This window comes from Mustela nivalis, assembly GCF_964662115.1.
Source record: "Mustela nivalis genome assembly, chromosome: 4".
Lineage (NCBI taxonomy): Eukaryota > Metazoa > Chordata > Mammalia > Carnivora > Mustelidae > Mustela > Mustela nivalis.
This window is the reverse complement of record NC_139023.1, coordinates 135,004,125-135,031,607: the sequence shown is the minus strand read 5'-3', so window position 1 is coordinate 135,031,607 and position 27,483 is coordinate 135,004,125. Positions and strand designations below refer to the sequence as shown.

Below are 27,483 nucleotides of genomic sequence, written 5' to 3'. Positions count from 1 at the left end.
TCCTCAGTGCTTGGGAGGATAAAAGACAATTCAATCTTACAAAAATCCTGTGAAATAAAAATATGATTGTTATCCCCATTTAATAGTTGTGGGAAGGACAAATCAGAAGTTGTAAGGTAACTTTTCAAATTACATAGCCTGTCACAGTTGACAAAACTCAGAACAGTATTGAGACTGATTTGGTTCCAAAGCAAATCCTTTTTTGTCTACTTCATATATAAAAGAATGACAAATAAAATCAATTTCAACTTCTATTATAGCATCCTTTTTGTCTTAACCTCTGTTATGTCTTATTGGTTGATCTTTAGTGGTTGGCGAGTACTGACTACTTAGGTCTCACTTCAGTAAATGAATATGTTATATGAAACCATGATGTAATTAATGTTACTCATTGTGCAATTACAAAACAAGAACTGAAATTAAATTCTTCTGGTGTACTATTATGGTAGAGTATCTTATTTGCTAGAGTCCTTGAGAAAATATTAAAACCAATGAGCTCGTATTAACTTTACCATTTTATTATGTTTGTTAAAGAATAGATAAAATTAAATAATCACTTAAATATGTTGGTGAAGAAATGTAAAAATAAAGTTTCCAAAGAGAATTTAAATAATTTCTAAATATCCAGATTGACCAAATTCTCGAGTCTGTCCTTCCTTTCTGCATTATCTTGTAATATGAACAGTTTATTTATCCCAACAATAGATTTTTTTTATGAAGCATCTGTAATACATTGCATGTCATGATTTGTTAGACATAAATATCTACATCATAATGAGATGTAGCTTGTGTTCTGGGAATGTAGCAGAAACATATATCAGCTCTACTTTAAGGTACTAAGGACTTAGCATAATATCAAAGGAGTTGACATTTGTATGGGGACTTTAAGAAATAGAGTATCTTGGGGCACCTGAAGTGCTCAATCAGTTGAGCACATGCCTTTGGCTCAGGTCATGATCTCAGAGCCCTTGGGATTGAGCATCAGGCTCCCTGTTCAGTGGGAGCCTGCTTTTCCCTCTCCCTTTGCCTGCCACTCCCCCTGCTTGTGCTCTCTCTCTGTGAAATTAATTAAAAAAAAAAAATCTTAAAAAACAAAACAAAACAAAAAAATGGAGTGTCTCCCCAAGTAAAGATGGTAAGAGAAGGCATTTTGGGGACCCAATATGACACAAAATGAAAGTCCATGCTGTGCTCTGGAATTCCATTACCTAGTGTATACACAATGGATTCCTTCTTTTTTGACTATGACACATCTTCAACCATGTCAACTGATTTATCTTTATAAAGCATACATTTCACCATATTTCTTTTTTTCCATTAAGAGAAAAATAACCTCCAGTTAAACAAATAATGAAATCCATAGTTTTAGAATTGCAACCAAAAAAATATTAGCTCTGGAAGTTTAGAAAATTCTTCCTTGTATTAAAGAGCTGACTTGCTGTAACTTCTGAGATGTCCTAGGTCTGGTCTGTATATTGATGTGGTGATAGTTATATCATCATCATCATCGTCATCGTCATCATCATCATCATCAACTACTACTAATTAAAGAACTCTACTCTCTGCCAGGCGTTGTAACTGGAATTTTACATAAATTATCCCATTTAATCTTTTCCTCAGTCTTCCAGGTTTGCTATCACACTTTGGGCTAATAAGGAACTCGACAGACAGTGATTACATAGTTGTCTTGAGTCAAATCACTATTAGGTTAGGACATATGTATTTCAATTTAGGATTGTTAGATTTTAAAACCATTATACATCATGGAAGTGGCTGTGGAAAGAGCACTGAAACTGAACTTCTGTAGAAGTCTTGGTCAAATTTAACTTTTGCCTTTTACCTGGGTACTTGCCACAGTTCTGTTGTGGCAATTTAATAATGATTGAAACTGTCTCTCTCTCTCTCTCATCTCATTTTTTTTTCCTTCTCTCTCTCTCTCTCTTTCTAAGATTTGTTTATTTGAGAGAAAGAGAGGGGGAGGGGCAGAAGGAGAAGGAGAAAGAAACTCAAACAGACTCCACGCTGAGCCCAGCATGGGCCTAGATCCCAGAACCCTGAGATCAGACCTGAGCCAAAACCACAGCTATAGTGGACTGTGCCACCCAGGTACCCCTCCTTCTCTTTTGAATTCTGCCCGCCCCCCAACATAAGCATCCAAATTCATATAGTCATTCTTTATAGGAGAGATTTCCTGGATTCTACAATGAGACCAGGGAAGAAGGAACTGTGGCTATTACTTCTTTTAATCCTGACATTTTGCTTCCTTACCTGGATGACATTAGAGTTTTTATTGAGGTCATTGTTAACCATGTCACATGGTTGACTTATATAAACTTTCAGTCAAGTAAACTAATCTCCCTGGAACCACCTGGACAAAAGAAGTGGGAGAGAGTTAAAAAACAAACAAAAAAAAGATTCTTTAATTTATAAGGCCCTCACCTGCCAAACCAAACTCCCAAGGCTATTTGTACCTACAAGATATTTGTCATGTGATAGGCTCCTATTTATGATTATCCTCATTGTTGATATTTATAATTCTACTGTCAGTCACATTTTAACATTTTAGTATAAGGCTTTAAAAAACCATAATTTCTTGCCAATTATCACTAATAAATGTGTAATTTATATTTGTTTTTATTCTAACTTTCCCCAAAGATACGAAGGTGTACAAAGCATTATCAGGAGAGTAAGCACTTTAAGGCACTGCCTATGTTCCTTTACTATTGGTCACCATAAGACTTCCTGCTTCTTAGAAAAGGGAATATAGGACAAGTTCAAGACCAAAGGCCATACTAATAATTATTATGAAATTTTTGGTCACATAGTCACATAGGTAAGGATGATTGTAAAAGCAGCTGTCAAGATAATCCTTCTGGACTATGCAAGTTCTATGCAGATTTTAGTTGACATCAGTGTACTGACCTCAGGGCTATGCAGGGACACAGAGTACCAATAGTGGTCTTATTCACAGAGATGGAAGAAATATAAATGAGAGAGATAATCTTTATGAGTTAATCTTTATGAGTTATAACAAACAGAAGATTTGTTCTCTATACTTGAAGTGATCTTGGAAAACATGACTCCCTTGTTAAACAGTCACCCAAGTTACAGACATTTCATAGCAATAGAAAACTCAGCCTAACTCATGTGATGTATCATTATTTAATATTTAATGATTTTAGCTGAAAGAAATAATGTAGCAGTTTTATAGCAAGTTTAAATGTAGCAAATTTAAATGCCCTATGGTGAAAGAAATTAACTTCTGGGACTCCATATTACAACTGATATTTCAGAAAAATATGAATAAAGAAAACCAAGAATCTGCATGATTTTCTTTTACTCTTTGATTATCACTATCTTTCTGAAATTAATCTTAATATACATTTTGTTAGTGGCTTTTCATGTCACTCATTAATACTCTGCTGAATTACATAACCTAGTTTGACTAGAGGGTTTCAAGTAGACAATTTTCTTAGCAAAAGTCCTAAGCTAGGCCTGTCCTGAATACAAGTACACAATGAATCTGAAAGGAAGGGCTTGTCTTGTATAAACAAGATGATGATCGAGTACTTCCCGAAATTTAACAGGTTGCATACTTAGCTATTTTGCAGATGGGGTTACTGGAAAAGAACTGCCAGTGTGCTTTATCCAAGCATCATCAGGAACACATGAGCAGGATGGGTTTATTAATCATTATAGCAAGGGAGGACACACACCATTGGAAGCTGTTGCGTATTTCAGTAGGAAGGTATCCTAAAGATACTGCTGAGGATTTGGCTTTGATTGGGTAACCTTAGAAAGGGTCAAAGGAAGTAGAGATTCACTTTGGATTGGGTATTGTCGGGAAGTGTGGGCAACTCCAGAGTTATCTATCTCAACAGATCTTACTTACAGGGAGAATAGTCTAGAAAGAGGATAAAGCTATAATTAGTAAGGAAGTAATAGTCACTCATTTAGCAAAAGAGGAGGATATTTTTTATTTTTTAGCTTATACAGTGACTTGAAAGCACATGTTTTATGAGATTGTTAATATCCAACAGAACAGAATGCCTTAACTATGTCAGTAGTTAATAGTAGGTAGTAAGTAGGTAATAATATTGAGACCAAGATCAAGTCAGTGAAGTTCTGGATGTTAGGACTATCTTGTCTTTTCTTTCTTCCTTCCCTCTCTCCCCCCCTCTCCCTCTCTCTTTCTTTCTCTCTCTTTCTCTCCTCTCTTAATGGAAAAACAACAACAACAACAACAACAACAACAAAAGCCCTGCTAGCCTGGCACTCTTGGGATTGGTGTTAAGAACTCATTATAAGGCAATAGAACTCATTATGCTCTTAAAAACTCTTAAGAACTCAGTATAGGGCAATAGAGGCCTTGCTCTGTCAACCTCACCAAGATGTGAGAACAAAAAAGTCTGAAGATGTATCGTGCCATATTTACCAAATTCATTTTAGGCAGCAGGCACAAAAACTGTCATACAACCTGCTCCTGTATGCTTAGGAAACCCTTGCATCCTTAGTCCTCAGACTCACCAAGCTCCTTACAGGAGAGGTTCTTACTGAGAAGAACATGGTTAGGTAAAGCACAGCTCAGAAAACCTTTTCTGTGAAGGCCTGATGATAGATATATAAGGTTTTCTGGACTATGTGGTCTCTCTCACAACAACTGAACTCTGCTGCTGAAGTCCCCAATGAAGCCAGAAGATGAGCTGTGTTCCAATATAGCTTTATTTATAAAACAGTCAGGGGTCCTTTTTCTGGTCTGTGGACTGTAGTTTTCAGAACCCTGACAAGGAGGCCAGATGAGCCCATCTTCTGGTCATATGGCGCAACTTCTTCCATGAAAAGAAATGATACAGAACCAAACAGATCTCACAAGGGCTTTGGGGCTCATGGACTTTCTCTCTTTCCTTTTTATTTTTAGATCTTTTTAAAGATTTACTTATTTATTTAAGAGAGAGAGAGAGTGGGGGTAGGGACAAGGGAGAGGGAAAGAGAATCCACAAGCAGATTGTGCAAAGCACAGAGCTGAACAGGGGGCTCCATCACAGGACCCTGAGACCATGACGTAGGCCAAAACCTAGAGTCAGATCTTAATCGCCTGAGCCCCCAGGCTTTCCTCTTTTTTTTTTTTTTTAAAGGTTTGTTTATTTATTTTAGAGAAAGCATACCAGAGAGAGAGAGCAGGGGGAGGGGCAGAGGGAGAGAGAGTGTCAAGCAGATTCTGCACTGAGCACAGGAGCCTGATGTGGGGGTGGATCGCACAACTCCAGACCAGGACCTGAGCTGAAACCAGCAGTGGGACCTGCAGTCAACCTGACCAGTACCACCCGGGTGCCCCAGGGCTCATGCGATTTCTACCTGCATATGAATATCTTATGGTAATTAATGAAGTATCTTGTGTAGATTTTTATCCCCAAATCTGCAGTGAGTCCACAGCTGTCCCTACAATGTTGATTCTTGTTTAAGGTAATTCAAATTCTAACTAATCACCCCCAGTGTTTATACAAAAGTTAACTTATCTGTGATTCAGACTATTCTTACTAAAGTACTTTAAATTACATTCAGATGATTTGTCTATTAGGCTTTTCTTTTTTAGGATAGAAATTTACTCTGATATTTTAAGTATTAGATATTGAATGTGGAGATACATGTATTGATAAGAAAGACACACGGGGAATTCATGGGAGGACCAAGAACCGTACTACAATCCTACATTCCATCCTTCTTTAGGAAGGTTGTTTGGAAAGGAATGTCATGCAGGATGACGAGACAGGAAGTGCTCAACTTCTGTTTTGTTTTCCCTATCCTTTTTTGTCTTTTTTAAAGAGTTTGTTTATTTATTTGACAGAGGGAGATCACAAGTAGGTAAGAGGCCGACAGAGAGAGGGGGGGAAGCAGGCTCCCCACCGAGCAGAGAACCTGACATAGGGCTAGATCCCAGGATCCTGAGATCATGACCTGAGCCAAAGGCAGAGTCTTAACCCACTGAGCCACCCAGGCACTTCTCCCTCTCTTTTAACATGACTCAATTCTGGTCTTTCTCTGATCCACTGCTTTATCTATTCAGTGCCTATCCTTTTGCCTTCAAAATTTTATATCAGTCATGGGTTTTTCTTATGCATCCTTTTGGCTTTCTCCTAACTTTGGCTCTGTCATTGCTTCTCCCTTTCAGGTATTTCCAAGGGTGTTCCGCTTCTAAATATTTAATTCTCTGTACAGTTCCCGCTCAAATTCTCCAGAGGGAGAGTTAATTGACAAAACATGAAATTGTGGTGAAAAAACTTTTCTGCTCGTGTCTGTTTGTTTAAGATTTTGTTTATTTAGAGAGAGAGAGAGAGTGAGAGAGAGCATGAGAGGGGGAGAAGGTCTAAGGGAGAAGCAGATTCGCTATGGAGCCTGATGTGGGACTGGATCCTGGGACTCCGGGATCATGACCTGAGCCCAAGGCAGTGGCTTAACCAACTGAGCCACCAAGGCACCCTCTTGTTTGTTTTTTAAACAAAAGTTTTTTTGGGAGTGGAGGCTCTATATAGTATAATGTTGTCTTTTTCCCCATATTAACTAGACATTAACAACTTACATATTAATATACCAAATTACAATTCCATGGATGAGTGAGAGATCGAGCGAGTGAGTGAATGAATGAACTAAAAGTTGAAGCTATGACAGTATTAACTTTCATTGTCACGGGAGTGCTGACAATTTTTAATTTAAAATTATTTGGGAGTCCAAAAGAAAAGCAGCAAAGCTTTATTCATTTGAGACCTCATTAAATGCCAGAAACAGAGCTTGGTATATTTTCATGTTCCCTTACTGAATATCCACAAAGCCCTGTAAGGGCGATATTATCTCGAGTTTTTCACTTGAGGAAATTGAAGCTAAAAGTGTGTAGTTTTGGGGCGCCTGGGTGGCTCAGTGGGTTAAGCCGCTGCCTTTGGCTCAGGTCATGATCTCAGGGTCCTGGGATCGAGTCCCGCATCGGGCTCTCTGCTCAGCGGAGAGCCTGCTTCCCTCTCTCTCTCTCTCTCTGCCTGCCTCTTCATCTACTTGTGATTTCTCTCTGTCAAATAAATAAATAAAATCTTTAAAAAAAAAAAGTGTGTAGTTTTTTAGTATACTTCACTAGTTAATTGTGGGACTGGAGAGTCTCTCCAAGGCTATATTGTTCCTAAACTTTCTGTTGTACCGTGTTGCCCCCAAAGCCAGAACGGTGGCAGGAACAGGGATTTATGGGGTGAGCTTCCATGAATTGCCCTTGAGAGAGGGCAATTATCAAGGGCAAACATCAAGACAAATCAAGAAGTGGCAGAGCAATCAGAATGTATCTCTGATCAAACTGACTCCTTTCAGTTTTCCATGTTGGTGCCTCTGCCTATCCTTACTGACAGGAAGTAATCACAACTCGTTTTTCAGTGTCAAGTGGGTAGAGGTAAATCCTATGGTTTTATTCCCCAAACCAGAGACAATCGTATGGCAGTTGATAGATTTTTGCCATTTCACTTATGCTTCGTATCTCACACTAAGCCCAATCCCCTCAAGCTGCCCTCTGGATTTCCAAGCACTCTGCTTAGACTTCTCTCCAGGGCTCTGCTCTCCTCCAATGACTTATGAAATTCCCTTGCCTTTTATATTTCCCTTTGGTGCAAGCATGGGAGGAAAGGTCATTCCCATTACTGAGAATCTAGTCCTACTAACATTACTGTAATTGCTTTTTAGGAATGACTGATTGCATGCACTCAGGGGACATTTGCAATATAAAAGGAGAGTTTATCAATCCAAATAGCAAATTACTGGGAGTGTTAGAAACTTGTTTGCAGGTGGCATTCCCAGGGTCACTTGACCTCCCTCAACCATTTCACTCCCCGAGCTCCTAGTACAAAACATAGGTCACTGGATTGGGACTACACTGGTGGGAAACTGCCCTTTCCCACGTAAGAGTGTGGAACATCTTACCTTAAGAGACTATTAGTGACAAATATGGTTATATAGGGGTGAAAACATGAATAATAGTCAGGCTGAGGAAATTGCCGGACTGGAGAACATTTGTAAAAGGAGAATTTGCCATCAGTGCATTTGCAAGAGACCTTCTAAGTGAGGGAGTACCTGCTCCCTCCCACCCCGGATATATTTACCTACTTCCTTCATAACAGTGATTTTTAACTATGCGAGCTTTTTCAACTGTCTGAATCCTTTTATCTTTATAGAGCATATGTCCTCCCATCCTGAAGCTGACAAACACAGTCCTGATCTAATTTAATACCTATGTTAGAGTACATTTTAGATAGCATATCACCAAGTCCATGAACAGCTATGCTAATGTATGAGGTAACTCAGCACTGCTCGAAACACATTGCTGTTGCCAACACCATAAAATCGTATTTACTTTTGCTTAAAAGTGTTTGATATTGAATTTGTTTTCCCCTGGACTGTAATTAACAACATTCTCAACTGCTTACAAGATTCAATTGACTGGCAATATTAATCACACAACACAGAGAAACTGGCTATTGTATTTGATTTTTTCCCTTATGTGTTCTTGGCATCTAATCACTGATTAAAACTAAGGAAATGACTCTTTTCACCATGCTCCATGGACATTTATTTTCTTGGTTTGTTTGGTCTATAAAGATCCCCACCTTCCCATCATGTTGGATCTTGCTTCTAAATTTCTATAGACATGGAATAAAACCAAGAAACAGTATTTCTTGTCAAGAGGAACAGTTTATTCCAGATAATTAAATCCAAGAATGTTCAAAGAAAACACAGCAAGGAGCATAAATTAGGTCCCATCAAGGGATGTAGGTCGTTCCTCATGAATGGATACTGACAAAACAATTTTATGGGAAGCTTTGAAAAGTCATTAATAGTTTTGAAACTTTTGGAAACTAGCACATTTTGTAGAAGAAAGCAACAAGGCTTAGTTTTGTGTTTTTAAAATGTCCTTCAGACATTCATGAATGTTTCATCTTTATATTTGACTGTATTTTGGGGCTTGCATCTAAGATTTCTGCACAGATAGTCTTATGAAATCTAGAGTAGATATTTCTTTTTTCCCATCACATTTGCCCAAATATCATTTGGAGAAACAAAGAAAACAGTGTAAATATCAAAACAAAATTAGTTTAGAAAAACAAAAATTATCTTTCCAATGACTATAGAAACTCTTTTTTACTCATAAATATTATATAGAACTGTACTGTGTTAACAGCACCAGAATCAGACTCTAAACTCCAGGAAGACAATGACACTTTATTTTACTCACTGATTTTACCTTCTTCCTTAGAACTGGAGAATAATAAATAAATCAGGGAACAAAAATAATTTAGGAATTCCAACTTGAATTAACTTGCTCCCTGATTTATGTATTTATTAGGTTGAAATTCCTAAATCATTTTGCATAGCAGTTTGCTACTTGCCTTTGGAAATTGACTAACAAAATTAAAACTTAGGAAATGGAAGAATAATAAAGATGATTAAGAGAATGGACTCCAAAAGCAGGTTGTTTGGGTTTGAGTCTTATGTCTGAGAGTCCCTGGCTAGGTGACTAGTCTCATAGCCTTTCTTCATCTGTAAATTGAGGAAAAGAATTATACCTTTGTATACCTTTTTTATACCTTTACAAAGGTATAAGAAATTATACCTTTGTAATTATATAATTACAGAGTGATTACAATGTTTGAAAAGTGACCAATATAGAGTAATTACTTTGTTAGAGATGTGGTGAATATTATTGTCATTAGTGTATGATTCTGGACTCTTTAGGTATAAATGACTCATGTTAATATACTGATGTCAGAATGTTTCTAGAAGCCACGTGACAACCTTAACACATTTAGACTGGTTTTAAATCTGCAAATAAAGGAAGAAAAAAATATATATATATCTTGCAATAGTATATCTAGTTATGAGTTTGCCTATATCCCGAGCCACCTTATTTATCACTATACCACCCACCCCATCACAATTCCTTTCTAACATACCTAATACACATACACACACACACACACACACACACACACACACACACAATTATGACTAAGTGATCCTGGCACTCATAGATACACACTTATATTATGATCCCATATCCTGAACTACTTGCAGTTTTCAGATTCCTCTGAGCTTTCTTGTCTCTACCTATATGTCTTCAATTTGCTGGACCTTCTTCATGATGCATCTCCATTTGCTGGTTTTCACGTTGCAGATCTCAGGCTACATACTCTGACCCTGATTATATCAGGATGACGCAGATTTAACACTTTGTATGTAGCTACATTATGTTCCTACCATGACTTTGTTTTTATAGGTTGTAAATTACATGAGAAAAGAGACTATGTCTCTGTATTTTCATCTTCTAGCAGCCTGTCTACCATAGTACTGGCATGTAAAAAGTGTTACATGAACATCTGCCTAAAATCACCTTCTCCCCTCTCTCTCTCTCTCCCTTATCTCCTTACTTCCTTAGTTCCTTCCATTTTTTTTCCCTCTCTTCCTCTTATAAATGGACTCAATACAACAATTAAGTGCAATAAAAAAATGAAACCAAATATATGAAATATATTACAGTGGTTACTAACATCAATCTTTTCTTCTATAATATTTAAAACCTACTTAAATCTGGGCCTTATTAAAGGACAAATGAGGGTCCCAGAGCCCCCCAAAAAGTAGATATTACATGTTAAGCATTACCATTGAGCCATATTAAAATGTGTTTGTTTTTGTGTACATTCAGAAGGAGGAGAAAGGAAGCAGAATTGTACGTTCTGTATCTCAGATGTGTGAAACTTTCTCTTGGAACTTAGAACACCTGTAATACAGTATTTCTTGCTTTCCATCAGATTATTCTAAGTGGAATCTTGTTCACTTAAAATGTTCTGGTGATATGAGCTACAAGGTACAATTAGGTGAGAACATCTTGTGCATTTCATTATGAGTTTTATTTCTGTACTCCTTACTTGAGCGATAACTTTCTGTGTTTTCTTTAAGGATGAGATAGCTGTAGTGCAAAATAGTAGGCAATGTAGGATTATTTGCAAATCTGAAGAATTGTGAAAAGTGTATGTGTTTATACAGACATGCATGCATACTTCTTGAGAAATATTCTTCTTTCAAGTTAATATTTGTCAAATCATAAAATAAACTAAATACATTTGTCCATTGAAAGTCATCTTGGTTCTTTCCACAGTTTGGCGACTGTGGCCATTGCTGCTAAGAACATTGGGGTAGAGATGGCCCTTCTTTCGCTACATCAGTATCTTTGGGGTAAAATACCCAATAGTGCAATTTCAGGGTCAGAGGGTAGCTCTATTTTTAGTTTCTTAAGGAATCTCCACACTGTTTTCCAAAGTGTCTGCACCAACTTGCATTCCCACCAACAGTGTAAGAGGGTTCCCCTTTCTCCACATCCTCTCCAACACTTGTTGTTTACTGTCTTGTTGATTTTGACCACTCTAACTGTGTAAGATGATATCTCAATGTGGTTTTGATTTGAATCTCCTTGATGGCTAATGATGATGAACATTTTTTCATGTGCCTGTTAGCCATTTGTGTGTCTTCTTTGGAGAAGTGTCTGTTCATGTCTTCTGCCCATTTTTTAATGTGATTTATCTGTTTTGTGTGTATTGATTTTGAGGAGTTCTTTATAGATCTTGGCTATCAGCCCTTTGTCTGTAGTGTCATTTGTGAATATCTTCTCCCATTCCATGGGTTGCCTCTTTGTTTTGTCGACTGTTTCCTTTGCTGTGCAGAAGGTTTTGATCTTGATGAAGTCCCAAAAGTTTATTTCCACTTTTGTTTCCTTTGCCTTTGGAGACATAAGTCAAGCAGAGAGAGTCAGTTATCATATGGTTTCACTTACTTGTGGAGCATAAGGAATAACACAGAGGACATTGGGAGAATGAGAGAAGTGATTTGGGGGAAATTGGAGGGGGAGACAAACCATGAGAGACTGTGGACTCTGAGAAACAAACGGAGGGTTTGGAGGGGAGGTGGGTGGGAGGTCGGGTGAGCTTGGTGGTGGGTATTAAGGAGGGCACGTATTGCACGGAACATTGTTTGTGGTACATAAAAAATGAATTCTGGAATAATGAAAAGAAATAAAAAACAAAAACAAATAAAAAATTAAATACAGAGGATTATCATATTTTATTAGTTAAATGCATATATCATTTAGTGACTTGTTATTATATAATGAAGGAGGTAAATTTTAACCATACTTTTTGTTTTATCTTTTGATTTCAATGGATATATTGTAATGTAATTTCCTGATTATCAACTCAATTCAGTGCATACCCTTACATGTTAAGTGTCAGATTTTATTTTAGTCTCTTTTGTGTGGACTTGATATAACTATGGTAATTTGGTCTTTGTTGGTAGGGAGCTAAAAAGGTGTAAAATAGTAATCTATGTTATTAAAAATTATAAATTTAAAATTTTTAATTTTTGGCTGCTGGTATCTGAAGTCACCCTTTTCTGACTTCCTAATTATATACTTTATCTACTAGAGTGCTAATGCGAAAAAAGTCTCACAGTGAGACATGAGCTTAATTAATTAGCAGCTTGAGCTGTTTTAAAAAATTGTTTATTCTGTAGATTTCTTATTGTGGAAGAGTCTATTAGCAGTCATGTAGATTATAATTTTTGTATTGGTTCCTATCATGTGTAATTTAAGAGTGATTTTAAGTTTTCTATTGTGCATAGTTTATTATAATTAAAGCTATAAAATGCACAAGTCTTTTTAAGATTACCTGTGTCATAAAATTTTACTGTGATTTATTTTAATGTAAGTTTTAATGTGCAAACCCATTTTCCCATGGTTACATTTGTTGATAGTTCTTACTTTTTGACACCTATAGTCTAAGGGAAGAGAGAATGAACTGATGTGTGTCCTAAATCACAAGCACATTAGAAAAAAAGAAGAGAGAGAGTCAGTTATCATATGGTTTCAGTTATTTGTGGAGCATAAGGAATAACACTGAAGATATTAGGAGAAAGAAAGGAAAAGTGAATTAGGGGAAATAAGAGGGGGAGATGAAGCATGAGAGACTGTGGACTCTGAGAAACAAACTGAGGGTTTTGGAGGGGAGGGGGTTGGAGGGTTAGGTGAGCCTGGTGGAGGGTATTAAGGAGGGCACGTATTGCATAGAGCCCTGGGTATGGTCCATAAACAATAAATCTCGGAACATTGAAAAAATAAAATTAAAAAAGGAGCAAAATATTGTTACTGATTTTATCTCTGTCATAAGGAAAAATATTATCATAGTGTAATTTTTTACAACTACCAAATTAGCTAAAAATTTTCAGACATTTAGCATTGTGGGATTTTATCTTTCATTGGATTCATACTGTTTTATCAGAAAAACCTGCAAACAGATGCATGAAGTTTAGGAAACGTGTCTAACTGCACCTCCCATATTACAGCAATCAATGTTGTGCAAGGTGTATGGCCCACGGATGGATGCTGGTCCTCACACTGTGTACAGGAGATACTGAAAGAGGGAGTAAGGATTGAAACAAATGCCCTAGCAATCTGAGAGGGAAAAAAAAGAAATTATACTAACTTCAATTCAATAGTAATGAATTTGGGCTTGTATTTTATGTGTCTGTTTTTATTTCATCTTTCAAGTAATTCCTCTTACCGTCTTTTGTAAAAGACGGTAAGAGGAATTACTTGAAAGGTTTGTTCTATAGCAGATTTGGAAAAATAAAACAGATTCTTTACCACAGATCGTTTTTGAAGCATTGCTATGTAGTACATCATACAGAGTGAGGTTTACCAGATCCTGAAGTTAAAGAACAAATGAGATTTGAAATTCCTTTTCTTGAAAATGTTGACACTAGAATAAGGAAGTGTCAAATGAGGAGAAGAGTTTGCAGACCCCACTGTGGTTTAACACCTCTCAGAGGGCCCCCAGGGATCCCCATACTTGATATTTGGGCTGGGTTTAGGGACTCACTTTCAAGAAATAAAATGGTAAAACAGCGATGGGCTGCCATTCCAAAGTTAGCTTTAAAATTGCCACCTTCTCTAGTAGACATCTTCTCTCGCTGAAGCTCTTGGTCCGAAAGTTAGGAAAGAAAGAAAACTTGGCAAAGAACTATGTGAAAGATCAGATGATTCTCCCTTGGTCAGACCTTCGGAAGAGAAGCAGCCCTGGCTGGCATCGTGAAGGCAGCCTTATGAGAGATTCGTGACCTTTGGAAACTGTTGCAAAAAACAGACACTAAATTGTGGCATACTTTAGTACCCATAGACCGTTAATATGCCCCTCTTTGAAAAGAAGGGAGGAGGTAATCTCCTTTATCACCAGTGGGCAGGGAGTCAGGTGGATTCCTGGGGACTGTTTTTTAGCTACCATTTTCCATATAATTTTTTACTACTGACTCTAACTCTCTGGTATATTGGGCTATTTAAAACAAAACAAAACAAAAAAACCCCCAAAAACTACTAGGTTGACTTTTTGGTGGTATTGTTATGTCAGTGTTTTAAGACATCTGAAATCTAAAACTTAAATATCGGGACAAACCCCAAGACATATACATTACACTAAATTTTTAAATTGAACAAAGCCATGTTTTTCTTTTTTAAGTTTTCTGTCTCTGTAATCCTGAAAAGGAAAGAGAAGATAATGCTCACAAAGCAAAGCTGGTAGAGCCAGAATAAATCGTACTTTAGGTCCAAGATTTTGCAAACCAGTGAGCTATGAATGTAAACATTCTTACTATAGATCATAGCAACTATGCATTAGACTCTCCATGTATATATGATGAAATAAATGATAACAATATCTAAAAACAAAGTTAAAAAATGCCTTCAAAACAAAAATGAAAATTCAAAGTGAGCAAAACAGCTTCCAGTTTGTGTTTAAAAATAGATATTTTAAAAAAATAGATATTTTCAAAAAGGTATTCACAGATATTTTCAAAAAGGTATCCTTTATCCATGATAAAGGACCCAGATGAAGTAACTGGAGTTAATTTATAGGCTTTGTGCCTACTACTTAGTCTGAAGAGCTTATTTTTTTCTGTGAAAGAGGAAAAAAAAAGCACAGAAGTATACTCTTGACTCAAATAATGAAGTATAACTAACACATTTTGTTTCTTAAGATAACACATTCTAAAAATAATAGTTTGCTTTCATTTATAATTAACTTCATTTTACAAAATATTTAGCTTATATTTTGAATAGTACTACATTGTCACTGACTATATGTGCTAAGGATTTTTATCAGACTGATAATACATGTTTAACATTTTTACATTATATAAATTTATTTTTATTTACATTTGGTATGGTGAACAATTCTAATATTTGTACTATATTCAATATTTAGGTAAGTGCTTTTTAATCACAAATTATGAATACTCAGAAAGTGCTGTTATAGATACCAAAAGAATATGAAGTAAATAAGGAATGTTAATATTTTATTACATATATTATTGGCTACTATTCTATTTTACTATTAATATTTTACTACTTTGCTCCAATAAGTACAATAACTGTAGTTTCAGTTTACTAATCTGAGAAGTGTTCTAGAATTAGAAGCACTTTTATAATACCTACAGGCATTTTTTACTTTAATTTATTCCTTGGTTTCCACTTTATTTTTTTTTAAACTTGCTTGATTTTTCTTTATTTTTTTAAGATTTTATTTATTTGACAGAGAGAGAATCACAGTAGGCAGAGAGGCAGGCAGAGGGAAAGGAGGAAGCAGGCTCCCTACTGAGCAGAAAGCCCTGACATGGGACTCAATTCCAGAACCCTGAGACCATGATCTGAGCCAAAGGCAGAGGCTCAACCCACTGAGCCCCCCAGGTGCCCCCTGGTTTCCACTTTAATCGAGAATCATGATGTCATATAGAAAACACATTTGCAACTTGTTCCTAAAACACTTTTTTAATATAACATATCTAAAGATTTTGAGAATCATATTCTTACTTGCTTCCGAATTATAGATCTTGATTTCTTGTGCTGAAAATATGGACCACTCACCTTTAGATTCTATCCAAAGCTAGATGATATATTTATGATCACAAGAAGGAAATGAAATTCTTGGAAAATTTATAAGCTTTGAGATTTGAGGAATGAATCACACAGATCCAGAACATTAAACACCATAAACACTTTTTCTTCCTTCAAAAAATGTTGTTTCCCTTGCAGAAATAGGTATCCTATTAAATATTGTTTTCTCATTTTTATTTTTATCTGTTTTTATTTATTTTTAAAGATTTTTTTTTTTTAAATTTTTTATCTGACAGAGACAGAGATCACAGGTTGGCAGAACAGCAGGCAGCGTGAGGGAGAAACAGGCTTGCTGCTCAGCAGAGAGCCTGATTTGGGGCTCAATCCCAGGACCCTGAGATCATGACCTGAGCCAAAGGCAGAGGCTTAACCCACTGAGCCACCCAGGCAACCCTGTTTTCTCATTTATAAATAAATGCTCTTTTATGGGCGGCAGCACAGTATAGAATAGTAAGTAGTACAGGGGTCTTTCTCAGCAGAAGACCAGCTTGGCAGGACTTCCCACTTTTTGGTCGCTGGTCTCAGTCGTAACTACTCCGCTCTGCTGTAGGAAGCACCTGAGCAGGTGTAGGCAATGTGTCAAAAGATGGTTTTGGCTGTGTTCCACTAACACTTCAGTTATAAAACAGAGGTGGAGCCTGGCCCATGGGCCTGAGTTGCTGATCTGTGGTATAGGGAAATGTTTAAGCATACAAACTCTGAGCCCTACTTCCGGGGTCCAAATCCCACCTCTATTTCTAACCTGCTGTGTAAGCTTGAGTAGATTACTAAGTCTCTCTGCTTCATTTTCCTCATTTGTAAAATAGGAGTGATGTTAGAAACACGTACCCCTTACAGATGCTTAGAATAAAGTGCTTTAAACAGCTCCCAGTACAGGGTAAGAGAGCAGTGACTTTAAGCCACTGTTTTACTCAATTTCTTTACGTGTGTTAGTTAGTGTCCTTATACTTATAATGAAGATTCCCAGTATTTAAAAGGCCTTATTTTTTACTTATTAGGACAAAGTATTTTTTTTTTCATTTTCCCTGATACTAATGAATTATGAGTTTTGTGTATCAAGGAGGGAGTTTGACTTCAACTTGCAGAGATTTTCATAGACAATTGAGGAATTTGCTCAATGGCACTGCCCTTTCACACAATTCATTTTATTTATATGTTTAATCTGTGGTGAGTCAGGGAACATAAAGTGTTTTCTAAAAAATAAAGGACTCACCAAAGTGTTATAAATATATTCTTTCAGGGTCCTACGACATCACTTAGAAAAATGAGTGGTACTGGGGTAATAAATGAGACATTTGGGGCCTGAAGCAGATGGTTTGTCTCAATAGATAATTCCTTTATATCTAGACAAAGCTTACTTACTCTATCTTATGATCTAATCATGTGTTAAGTGTTTCTGTACAGGGAGGTTTCCCCTTTTGTGAAATATACTGGCTTAACTATTAGACAAGGCATGCTTCCTATCATATGGTGAAATGTGTAGATGAGTTTGTCATAATATATAGCATATTTCAAAAAAAAAAAAAAGCAGATTTCCATCGCTATTTTTTAGCTTATAGAACTGCATCATGATTTGGCTTAGCTATTGAAACACAGTAAGCAATAAGAGTTCCTGCTAGGGAAATTCTGCACTTTTGTACAAGAGGGTTTGGGCAACATAATCACAAAATACAGAAATCCTAGGCAATTTATCTTTCTCCTCCTTGGCACAGATTCACATGATTGACATCATAGTGTCTTTACTTCTGTGGACATATTAAAAGGCTGACAAAGTTTTTGTCAATAAGCGGAGCAATCGCTTATTATACGCCCCTCGCTTTGATTCTAGAGATTGGAATCAAAAAACAAAATTGTTGTCAAAGGTTAAAAATTAGGGATCTTCTTGTCTTTTGTATTTCCCCTAAATATCAGCCTTTTGCTGATCTACTTGCTCTTTGGGAATAAATGGAATCCTTCAGGCTCTCCTCCCATGAAGAGGACTCGGGGCCAGATACACTCTCCCTAATTCTGATGTGTTTGTGTCCTCTGAGCCTGAATTTCTCCAACTGCAGGCATTTCTTGCAGTTTTCTAAATCCCAGGTTGGCTTATTTTTGATCTAAATTGAAGCTTGAGAACAACCAATATTCACACAAAGCTTTTGAGACAAAAGAAATTGTGCCTGAATGAACACTTATGTGAAAATACTTTTATCTCTTACTCTGGCAAAATTCCTAAGGTTTAATGAGGTGAAACAATTTTCAGAAAAAAAAAAAAGAAAATCTAGTGATGTGAGAACAAAAAGAAAAATATCTAAAAATAGTTAATAGGCTAACTACTTTGCTTTTCTAAACTATGTCAGATCCCCACAATGACCAGGCATTGACATTGCTCTTATCCAAAAGAATTAGGTTCATGGTTTACATTATAGTTTTTTAGATTACTATGGCCCCAAAGTAACCCAACATAAGTGTGTTACTCTATTTTTCCCCAAGATTTATATTTCTTATTTGTAAAGCAATCTTAGAATATGGTGTACTTCAAATAAGATCAAAATGGTTACTTTTTTAATTAAGTTTTTAATTTTAATTCTAGTATGCTTAACATACAATGCTATAATAGTGTCAATATAGTGTACAATATAGTGATTCCAGTCTATACATTTCTCAGTACTCATCATGATATACACTCTAAATCCCTGTCGCCTATTTCCCCCATCCACCTCCCCTCTGGTGACCATCAGTTTGTTCTCTGTGGTTCAGAATCTGTTTCTCCGTTTGTCTTTCTCCCTCTCCCCTTTTTTTATCCCATTGTTCATTTCTTTTATTGTTTCTTAGTTCATTTTTTTAAATTCTACATAGAAGTGAAATTGTATATTTGTCTTATTGACTTATTTAGCTTCACATTATACTCTCTAGCTCCATCCATGTTGTTGCAAATGGCAAGATTTCATTCTTTTTTTTTTTATGACTGACTAGTATTCCATTGTGTATATATACCACATCTTTATCCATTCATCTATCAATGGGACACTTGGGTTGCTTCCATTATTAGGCTATTGTAGGTAATACTACAATAAAATAGAGGTACATATATCTTTTCAAATTTGTGGTTTTATATTATTTGGGTGAATATGCAGTAGTGCAATTACTGGATTGTAGGGTAGTTCTATTTTTAAATCTTTCTCCAGTGGCTGCACCAGTTTGCATTCCCACCAACAGTGCATGAGGGTGCCCTTTTCTTCACATCTTTGCCAACAGTTGTTTTTTTATGTTTTTGACTTTAGTCATTCTGACAGGTATGATGATTGTGTTATCCTGAAGGAAGTTATTTAAATATGGTTAAAACTGTATTTTACCTCTGTCTACCTATGTATCATTTATCTATCTATCTCCACTTAATTCCTGCTCATCTGTACAGATGCTGGGTATTTCAAACACTGTGTGTTGCATCACACATGTTGTTTTCACATTGTGAAATTTTGAGCTTCATTGAGCTTCAGTGCTAATGATGTGAGTTTCAGATCTATTCCTTCCTTTACTTCAGTTTGATATTTATATGGATGTAGGCACTGTGGCACAGAAAACTTATGGTGTCTTCTTGGGGGATGTTACTGATAGCTCTGCTACTTCAGAAGGGTCTACAGTGGTAGCAGAAAACTTGCCTTCTTGCATTAACTCAATCATAAATGGTAGGTTTTTTTTTTTTTTTTTAAGGTTCACTATAGCTAATGTTTGATATTTTGGAAGGCATTCCTTTCAAAAATGTTATGAGGAGTTCATGGTTCTTTTCTAAGCAACCAGAAAAACTAAAGAACTTTGTTAGCAGTAATAAAATATTGTCCCACGGTGATGTTGCTCAGAGATACTAACAGAGATAAACCTGGTGTTTCCAATTAGCAAGTGTGTTTCAGCTGCTCCTTTATGTCAAATATTGTGTGGATATTTACATTTTTTATAACTAATCCCCACAGCACCTTTGTCAGTGAGGCAGGCATTTTTTCCCCCCAACTTTAGTCACAGGATCTGAGGTTTACATCATTTTCCTCTTCTTTCTTTCTTTCTTTTTTAGATTTTATTTATTTGAGAGAGAGAGTGAGTGAGTGAGCAAACATGGGCAGCAGAGAGGGTCAGAGAGAGGGAGAAGCAGACTCCCCACAGAGCAGGAAGCCTGATGTGGAACTCATCCCAGGACCCTGAGATCATGATCTGAGCTGAAGGCAGATGGCTAACTGACTCAGCCACCCAGAAGCCCCTGTTTATATCATTTTCTAAAGTAATACAGCTAATAAGTGGTAAAGTCAGATTTAAATTTAAGTCTCGTTTCTCAATACACCACTCATTCTCATTGTCTAGTTTAATTTAGTTTAGTTTAGTTTTGTGTTTTGTCTTGTTTGATTATGCTTCAAGGAGAACTTCAAACTCCTCTCCACGCTTTGAATGAGTACAAGTCATCATCCCCACACAGTTGAAATGTACCTTAAAAAAAAAAAAAGTTATTAAATGAGCATATTCTGATGTTCAGCCAAAGTTTTGAGACTTGAGTGGAGGAATTTAATTTGAAAGATTAATTTTCCAAGAATTCTATCGTTCTATGATTTTTTAAGATTTTTATTTATTTGTTTGAGAGAGAGAGAGGGCACAAGAAGGGCAGAGAGGCAGAAGAGAAAGCAGACTCTCTGCTGAGCAGGAGCCTGATGCGGGACTCGATTCCAGGAACCTGGGATCACGACCTGAGCTGAAGGCAGATGCCCAACCATCTGAGCCACCCAGGCGCCCCTCATTCTATAATTTTTTACAAAGATATTTTTAAATGAGCCTAAGCAATCAGTATTTATTTAATGATCAGGTGGTGTTATCGTCCCTTCATCTGATCCTAGATAATTTATTGCATAACTTGTCAGTGTAGACTGCCATAAATGCCACTGTCTTAACATAACCCGATCCCAACCTAAATGCAAGATGGACAGAGATGATTTCTGAAGTTTTTCTTTTGTTTTTTCTTCTTTTTCTTTCATCTGAAATTGGTAAGGTGGGAATACAGAAGGTGGTGATGAGTGATTAGTCACAATAAAGAAGAGCTTTTGCAACAATTTAAAATTTTTGAATAAGTTAGTTAGGAAGTGTATTTATTTCCATAATTAAAAGGTGCTACATTTTCCTTTTTGTCAAATGGGTGTTTTAGCAAAGAGGTTAGAAGGAAGGTTAAAAGAATCTCTACCTAGCCTTTTTAGATTCCTAGGTTCTTAGATTTCCAATACGTTGACTTTAGTGGGTTTAAGAGTGTGGAGTTTAGAAATGTTTAGTCAAGGAGCCTCACCATGCTGTACCACTCTTTCTTACTACAGTGAAAATAGCTTATTAATTTCAACTGTTAAATGTGTTTTATTGACCATAAAATATGATATAGCTTATTAATTTGAACAGTTAAATCTGTTTTACCTACCATAAAATATATGTGTGTAGTTCATCTACAAGACTTTAAAGGTGGTAAAACAGTAGACACAATTGAGTTGGTCAATGTGTGTGGCTTTTTAAAAAACCTTTTATGTACACATTGCCCCACCTTATTGTTGTATAGTCATGTTTATTAAATGTACATATAGTAAGTATATTGTAATGACTTTTTCATATTAAATATTTAAATTTTAGGCAAGATTTAATTAGGTGTGCATTTTTTTTCAAGCTTCCAATTGCATTTTGATGAACTCCTTAGATATTCAATTATCATGTGGCAAATTTGCATAAAGTCTATTTATACTATGTGGGCTAAAGTAGATTCACTTGGTATTTTTGCTGCTGTATCGATTTACTATTGAAATGTACTGGTGGAAAATGAAGTTGCATAACTAGAAATTGGTAAGATACTTTTGTAGCTTATTAGCTTAGGGTAATGAACTGCATATCCTATTACATATTAATTGCAATTGAAAGTATTGTTTTATAATATTTAGGTGAAGTGACAACCAAATATAATTAAATTATTAAACATTGACTTGCAATGAAAATGAACACACTTACTGAAAAACATGTCTATAAAATGTAAACAATGTATTGCCTCTTGATAACTATTGTTTTTCTCTTGTTTCTTTTTTATTTTTATTTTATTTATTTATTTATTTATTTATTTATTTTATAATTTGCTGCTTGCCATTACAGGAAGTAGAGGTTTGTATTCAGCTTCTGTATTTCATATTTTATTCTAGATTTTATAGAGTCTTTACAATTTAATTACTCATATACACTCATTTCATATTCTTTTCCTCCTCAGGATGATTATTTCCACACTTGGAGTCCAGGAAAAGCCTTCGACCAGGGTAAGAATCTAATTGTTTTAAAATAAAAAAAACTTTACATATTTATAATCACTATATGTTCAACATGATATTTATTGTTGGTTAGATTCTTAAAATACTAAGTAGAAGAGCATCTTTAGGTAATGGAAAAGATTGTACAGTAATTAATTTCTTTACAGAATAGTGTAGTCAGTAATAAGTGAATTAGATATCATGATTATGTCAGAAGGTCTTTTATTTTTAGATATGTAGCTTAGATTACTGATTTGGGCTTCTGAACTTTATCCTGTTCATTTTTGTTAGCTGATCCAAATCTCTTCATCCAGTTTTGTAATACACTCAAGTGCATTCAGTAGGACATAGATTCATTTGTGCAAAATTTCAAAACAAATGACTTTGCAGTCTGTGTTTCAGTTAATAAAAGCTTTCATTTAAAACAGCATAGCCTGATAATTCTACTCAGCTCAGGTCTTAGTAAGACACAAAAGGGTAAGTCCTATATAATATGAAGGTTTCACCTCCATACCCAGTTTGTACTTCTGGTTATGTACTTGAGAAGGAGAAGCAGGAAAAATGCATGGGAAAGGAAGATGTGAAACGGAAACTTCAAGTGCAATGCAATCATAATTATATAAGTAATTAAACAGATTTGTTTGCTAAATTCTACATTATTAGAATCAGAGACTCATCTTTTTTAAGTCTGGTACAAAAGAAATTTCTACTTTACATTAACTATAATAACCTTACAACAAATATTACTTCCTGAAGTAGGACCATTTAAAAACAGAAATCATTTTTAAGAATTAGTTGTAATATGTTATTAAGAGAATCTTAGGGAATTTTGGTATGTCCCCCAATTTTTGACTTCTCTCTGATTACCAGCCTGGATGGACCTAGCTGGGGACTGTCATTAACATTGATATTTGCCTTCAGTCTGGAACAGTCATTCACAGCCAATCCTTCTTTTACTATTAATTTTTTCTGCTATACATCATGTGATTTCACTGTGATTACCCAGAGTGTTTATTTGTGGAATCTGCATTTTACAATTCTAAAAAAGTATTTTTTATTTCACTAATAATATAAGTCAAGCCAAATGTACTAAAAAACAGGCAATAAAAAAAACAATGACATACAGACCGAGATATATTTGCAAACTCCCTTGGGAAATGAATTTTTATGATGGAATCATAAACCTTGAAAAAAACCAAAATTATCTGTGAAATGGATGTTAACACTTAAATTTGCAATTCTTAGTACATCCAATTGCTATGAAGATGGCTTGGGTTTTGTGTGTGCGTGTCTGTGTGTGATAATTTGTTGAACTACAATTTATCTCCTGTTCAAAAAAATGAAAAAAAAAAAAAAAAAGATTGCTATAAGGAGGTTTCCAAACCCTGGTAAGATTGACTTAGTTTAATTTTCAAAGAGCTTTTTAACCTACTAATTTGTCAAAAATATCATATTTATCAAAGAGAAGCTCATGACATAATAATAGCTAATAGTTAGAATGCCCTATATTCCCTCACTATTCTAAGTATTCAACATAGGAGTTCATTTAATCTTTGCAATAACCCTGTCAAGTAGATGAGGAAGGTGAAGCACTTAAGCTTAAACTCCTACTCAAGGTCATGTTCCTGTAAAGTGGCAGAGTCAGAATTTGGATCCAGGCAATCTGACCCCTGAGCGCCATTTCCTAAATACTATGTGACACTCTTGCTCATATAGTAGCATTAAAACAAAATGATGTATTAGTGGTATTTTGAAGTTTCTGTTTTAAAAATAAATGTTTGTTTGAGTGAACGTTAGAGCTAGTAGCTGTGCTTCTATATTTTAAATAATATTTTGTAGATTATTAGACCCAAGGTTTTAGTTGATTGAACATATGCAGTTGATAAACATGTATGGGAAAGTTTAGTATCAAAAGAATAAAAAGGAAAATGGAAAAAAATAGATTGAGATGCATGTATTTGCTTTGTATTTGTCTTGGCTTTGAGTTGTATTATCTAACCTATTGGTAGACCATACTGAGGAGTGAGAAAAATTATCCTGTTTTCATATAGCTTTGAATAACATAGACAGTGTGCATCACTTGGATAGAAGAGACTTGAGATAAGCTGATTTCTAATGCTTCTTGGTTTTTTATGATGAAAGAATATTCTGTTAAGTACCATTTTCAAAATCTGATTTAGTAATCTATAATTTTTTAGAAGTATTTATAATTTTTAATATATTTTCATGCTATATGGACATCCATATGACATATTAGTATACATTGATTTTCTGCAGTTTCCTTTTGGAGAATGTTTGCATATTTCTTGAAAAGAATAAAGAAAAAGTTGCCTTAGTTTTACATTTTTTTAGCGTTGTGTTTTTTATGCTGATACTTATACCATTTTTACCACATACATTTTAAATTATATCTTACTTTCTTTTCTACACAATGGTCCTCAAAATATGGAGAAATTAAAGGACTACTAATGAAAAAATTAATGTTTCATGACAGAAATGGTGCAGTTTCTCATTGCCAAACCCTTTCTACATGTATGCATAAATGTGCACATGCATACATACATAAGCATATACATAATTTGCACATGCATAGACACACATATTTGCATGTATAAGCTTTCTTCTAGTTAAAACTCACTGATTGTTGAGATAAAGGTTTTATAACTTGTATATGACAAATTTTTCATCTTGTGAGTTTCTTTCCATACATCAAAATGTTTCTACATTGTTTTTGTTTTTTTGGTTTACCTGGACAATAGTAAGAGTTTTGGGAAAATATAGTAGTTTCAAGTAAATTTCAGTAAAATGATTTTAGTGATGGTAAAATCTGCTTTATAATAAAGGAAAGCATACTGATGCTAAAAATAAATTTCTTTTTATTTCTCCACGTAGAATTTTCTGTGCCATTACGTGTGTTCATTAGTGTGGCTAATCATGAGTTGACACACAGGAATTGACAAAGAATATTAATGAGGAGATGCATCTTCTTGAATATGACATGAAAATTTAATATTTACTATGATCAAGTTAAAGAGGAAATGCATGGATGAACCTGGAGTGGTAGCATGATAAATATTTTAAACAATTTAATAAAGACTTTAAATAGATAGGCTGTAGCTTTAAAAAACTAAAACAAAAAAACACTTTTTTTTTTCTTTTCATTTTATTAACCTTTTGCCTTGTTTTTGGTTATGGATTAATTTGATTTGTAATAGATAAGTTATGGAAATTTTTTAACAGGAATTCCTGTCAGTGTTTAGAGAATCTAGAGGTACTAAAGTGCTATCTGTACAAGGAATACCTTTTATTCAAAAATTCTTTTTCTCCATGATAGGATATTCAAGTACCCTGAGATGAAATAGTTGGAAGCAAAATATATTTTGAATATATTTTCCTAATTTTATTATCCAATCCAGCTTGGAGTTGTTCCACTTGGTATTCCCCATGGCAGTGAATTATAATCAATAGACTAATAGTAAAGAAGCTAAATTTAAATAGATGGAGAGATTTCAAGACAAATCAATTTCACTTTATTGATGTGTTTCTCCTGCTGAGGTGGATTTCTGAGATACAGAAAGAAGGGAGAGGATTGTGCCTGTGGCTTAGATCAGGATCCTTCAGCCGTTTCACAGCAAACCAGTCAGGGGCTCTCTTCTTAAATCTGGACCGCTGTGTGAAGAGCAGCCTGAATTCTTCTGGCTCATTGGTGGCATGTAATTCAACAAAAGTTCCTCGGGAAGTGGTGTGCTAGGAGGCCATTGCTAAACTCAAACTGCTGAGTCTAGGCAGGAGAGAGACATGCGCACATGTGCACCTTTTATCGATAATATCGATCTATCGGTAATATTTTATATTACCGACGCACTCTCTCTCCATTCTTGCAAGGATAGGTGGGAAGTGAGAATAAAGACTGAGCTCTTTGAAAAGACAGTGGGATGCTAAGCGTTATACTTACACATTGTTTCCTCTTTTTTCACGATCAGTTCGTAGAGCTTCATTTGATTCCCATAAATTTTATCACCCTTTGCAAAACATCTCACATATACCAACAGTCAGATCCTGACATGTCCCTTTGCAATCAGTCTCTGGCTACAAAGGAAAAGCTATTGAGATTTCCTCTGGAGCTTTTACTCCCCTCAATGAACAGAGCTGTTCATTGTATTATGGCTGTAATTATTTTTGAAACTGAGTAAGACTAGTGTTTGAGAAAACACACCCCCGAATTATCTTTCCCTTGGTAAACTATGCTACCATACTTTATAAGACATAGTACATGTGTATTGCAAAATGGAGGTAGGTGGCTCTCTCCCAGATGACTTTAATTTTCACTTGTCTACATGAGGGTCTTTTTTTGTTTGTTTGTTTTTTTAAAATGTTCTTGGATGGTATTTATTGATAGTAGTCTGAAACAATAGATAGATCTGATCCATGCTTCACAATAGGGGCATGGTAGTATCATAATGCTGCTTTGTGTCAGTACTTGGGGCCTTTGGGTATTTTTCTAGTGGAAAAATTGATGTTCTCAGAATTGCAATTCAGTGGGGACAATATGCAAAGATAATTATATGATCACAATATTTTCTAAAAATGCTTTCAATCATTTAAAATGTAAATTCTGAACTGTGATTTGATATGAATCATTATTTGATCAACTCACAAGAATTGATTTAGTATTTTTGTATCATTTTGGACAAATTACTTGTTAGGTATTCAAGTGCTAATAGCTGTGTCAATTTGCATCCTACATTAGTTATATCATTCATGGTGGCAGCCTTGACTCATAGAAGCCTTCTAGAAAATCATCACAAAAAAGTAATATTCAACCTAGAAATGAACAGCGCCACTTCATTTGTTCTGTCAGGTTTAGAATGTAACAACCACATAAAGCATATAACCGAGAAATGTATTTTCTCTTCTTACTCAATTTTGATTTTTTTGAGAATGGTATTTAACTTGTCTTACCCCCATAGTCTAGGAAAACAAATATAGGAGTATTCCATAAAATGTAGGAATCAGGAATCTTACATTGCTCTATTCTGTCAGTGCTATTTTCTCCACTGAATAATAAATATTGCATAAAGGTTTGCATTTTTAATTTACAAGATATAAATCAAGATCAATAATGCTTCATTTGGTTCATATCACAGTAGCTTACATACATATGTAAGAAGGCAAATTATATTT

The 27,483-nt window shown here is 35.3% G+C and overlaps 1 protein-coding gene across 1 annotated transcript in view; it reads left to right on the top strand.

Annotated features, from left to right (window-relative positions):
- The window catches only part of SPOCK3 (SPARC (osteonectin), cwcv and kazal like domains proteoglycan 3), a 504,243-nt gene that overhangs the window by 142,951 nt on the left and 333,809 nt on the right, over positions 1-27,483 (top strand). The window contains exon 3 of the mRNA XM_082727289.1: positions 22,263-22,308. Within this exon, the coding sequence (XP_082583415.1) occupies positions 22,263-22,308 (46 nt within the window). The remainder of the gene's footprint in view (positions 1-22,262; positions 22,309-27,483) is intronic.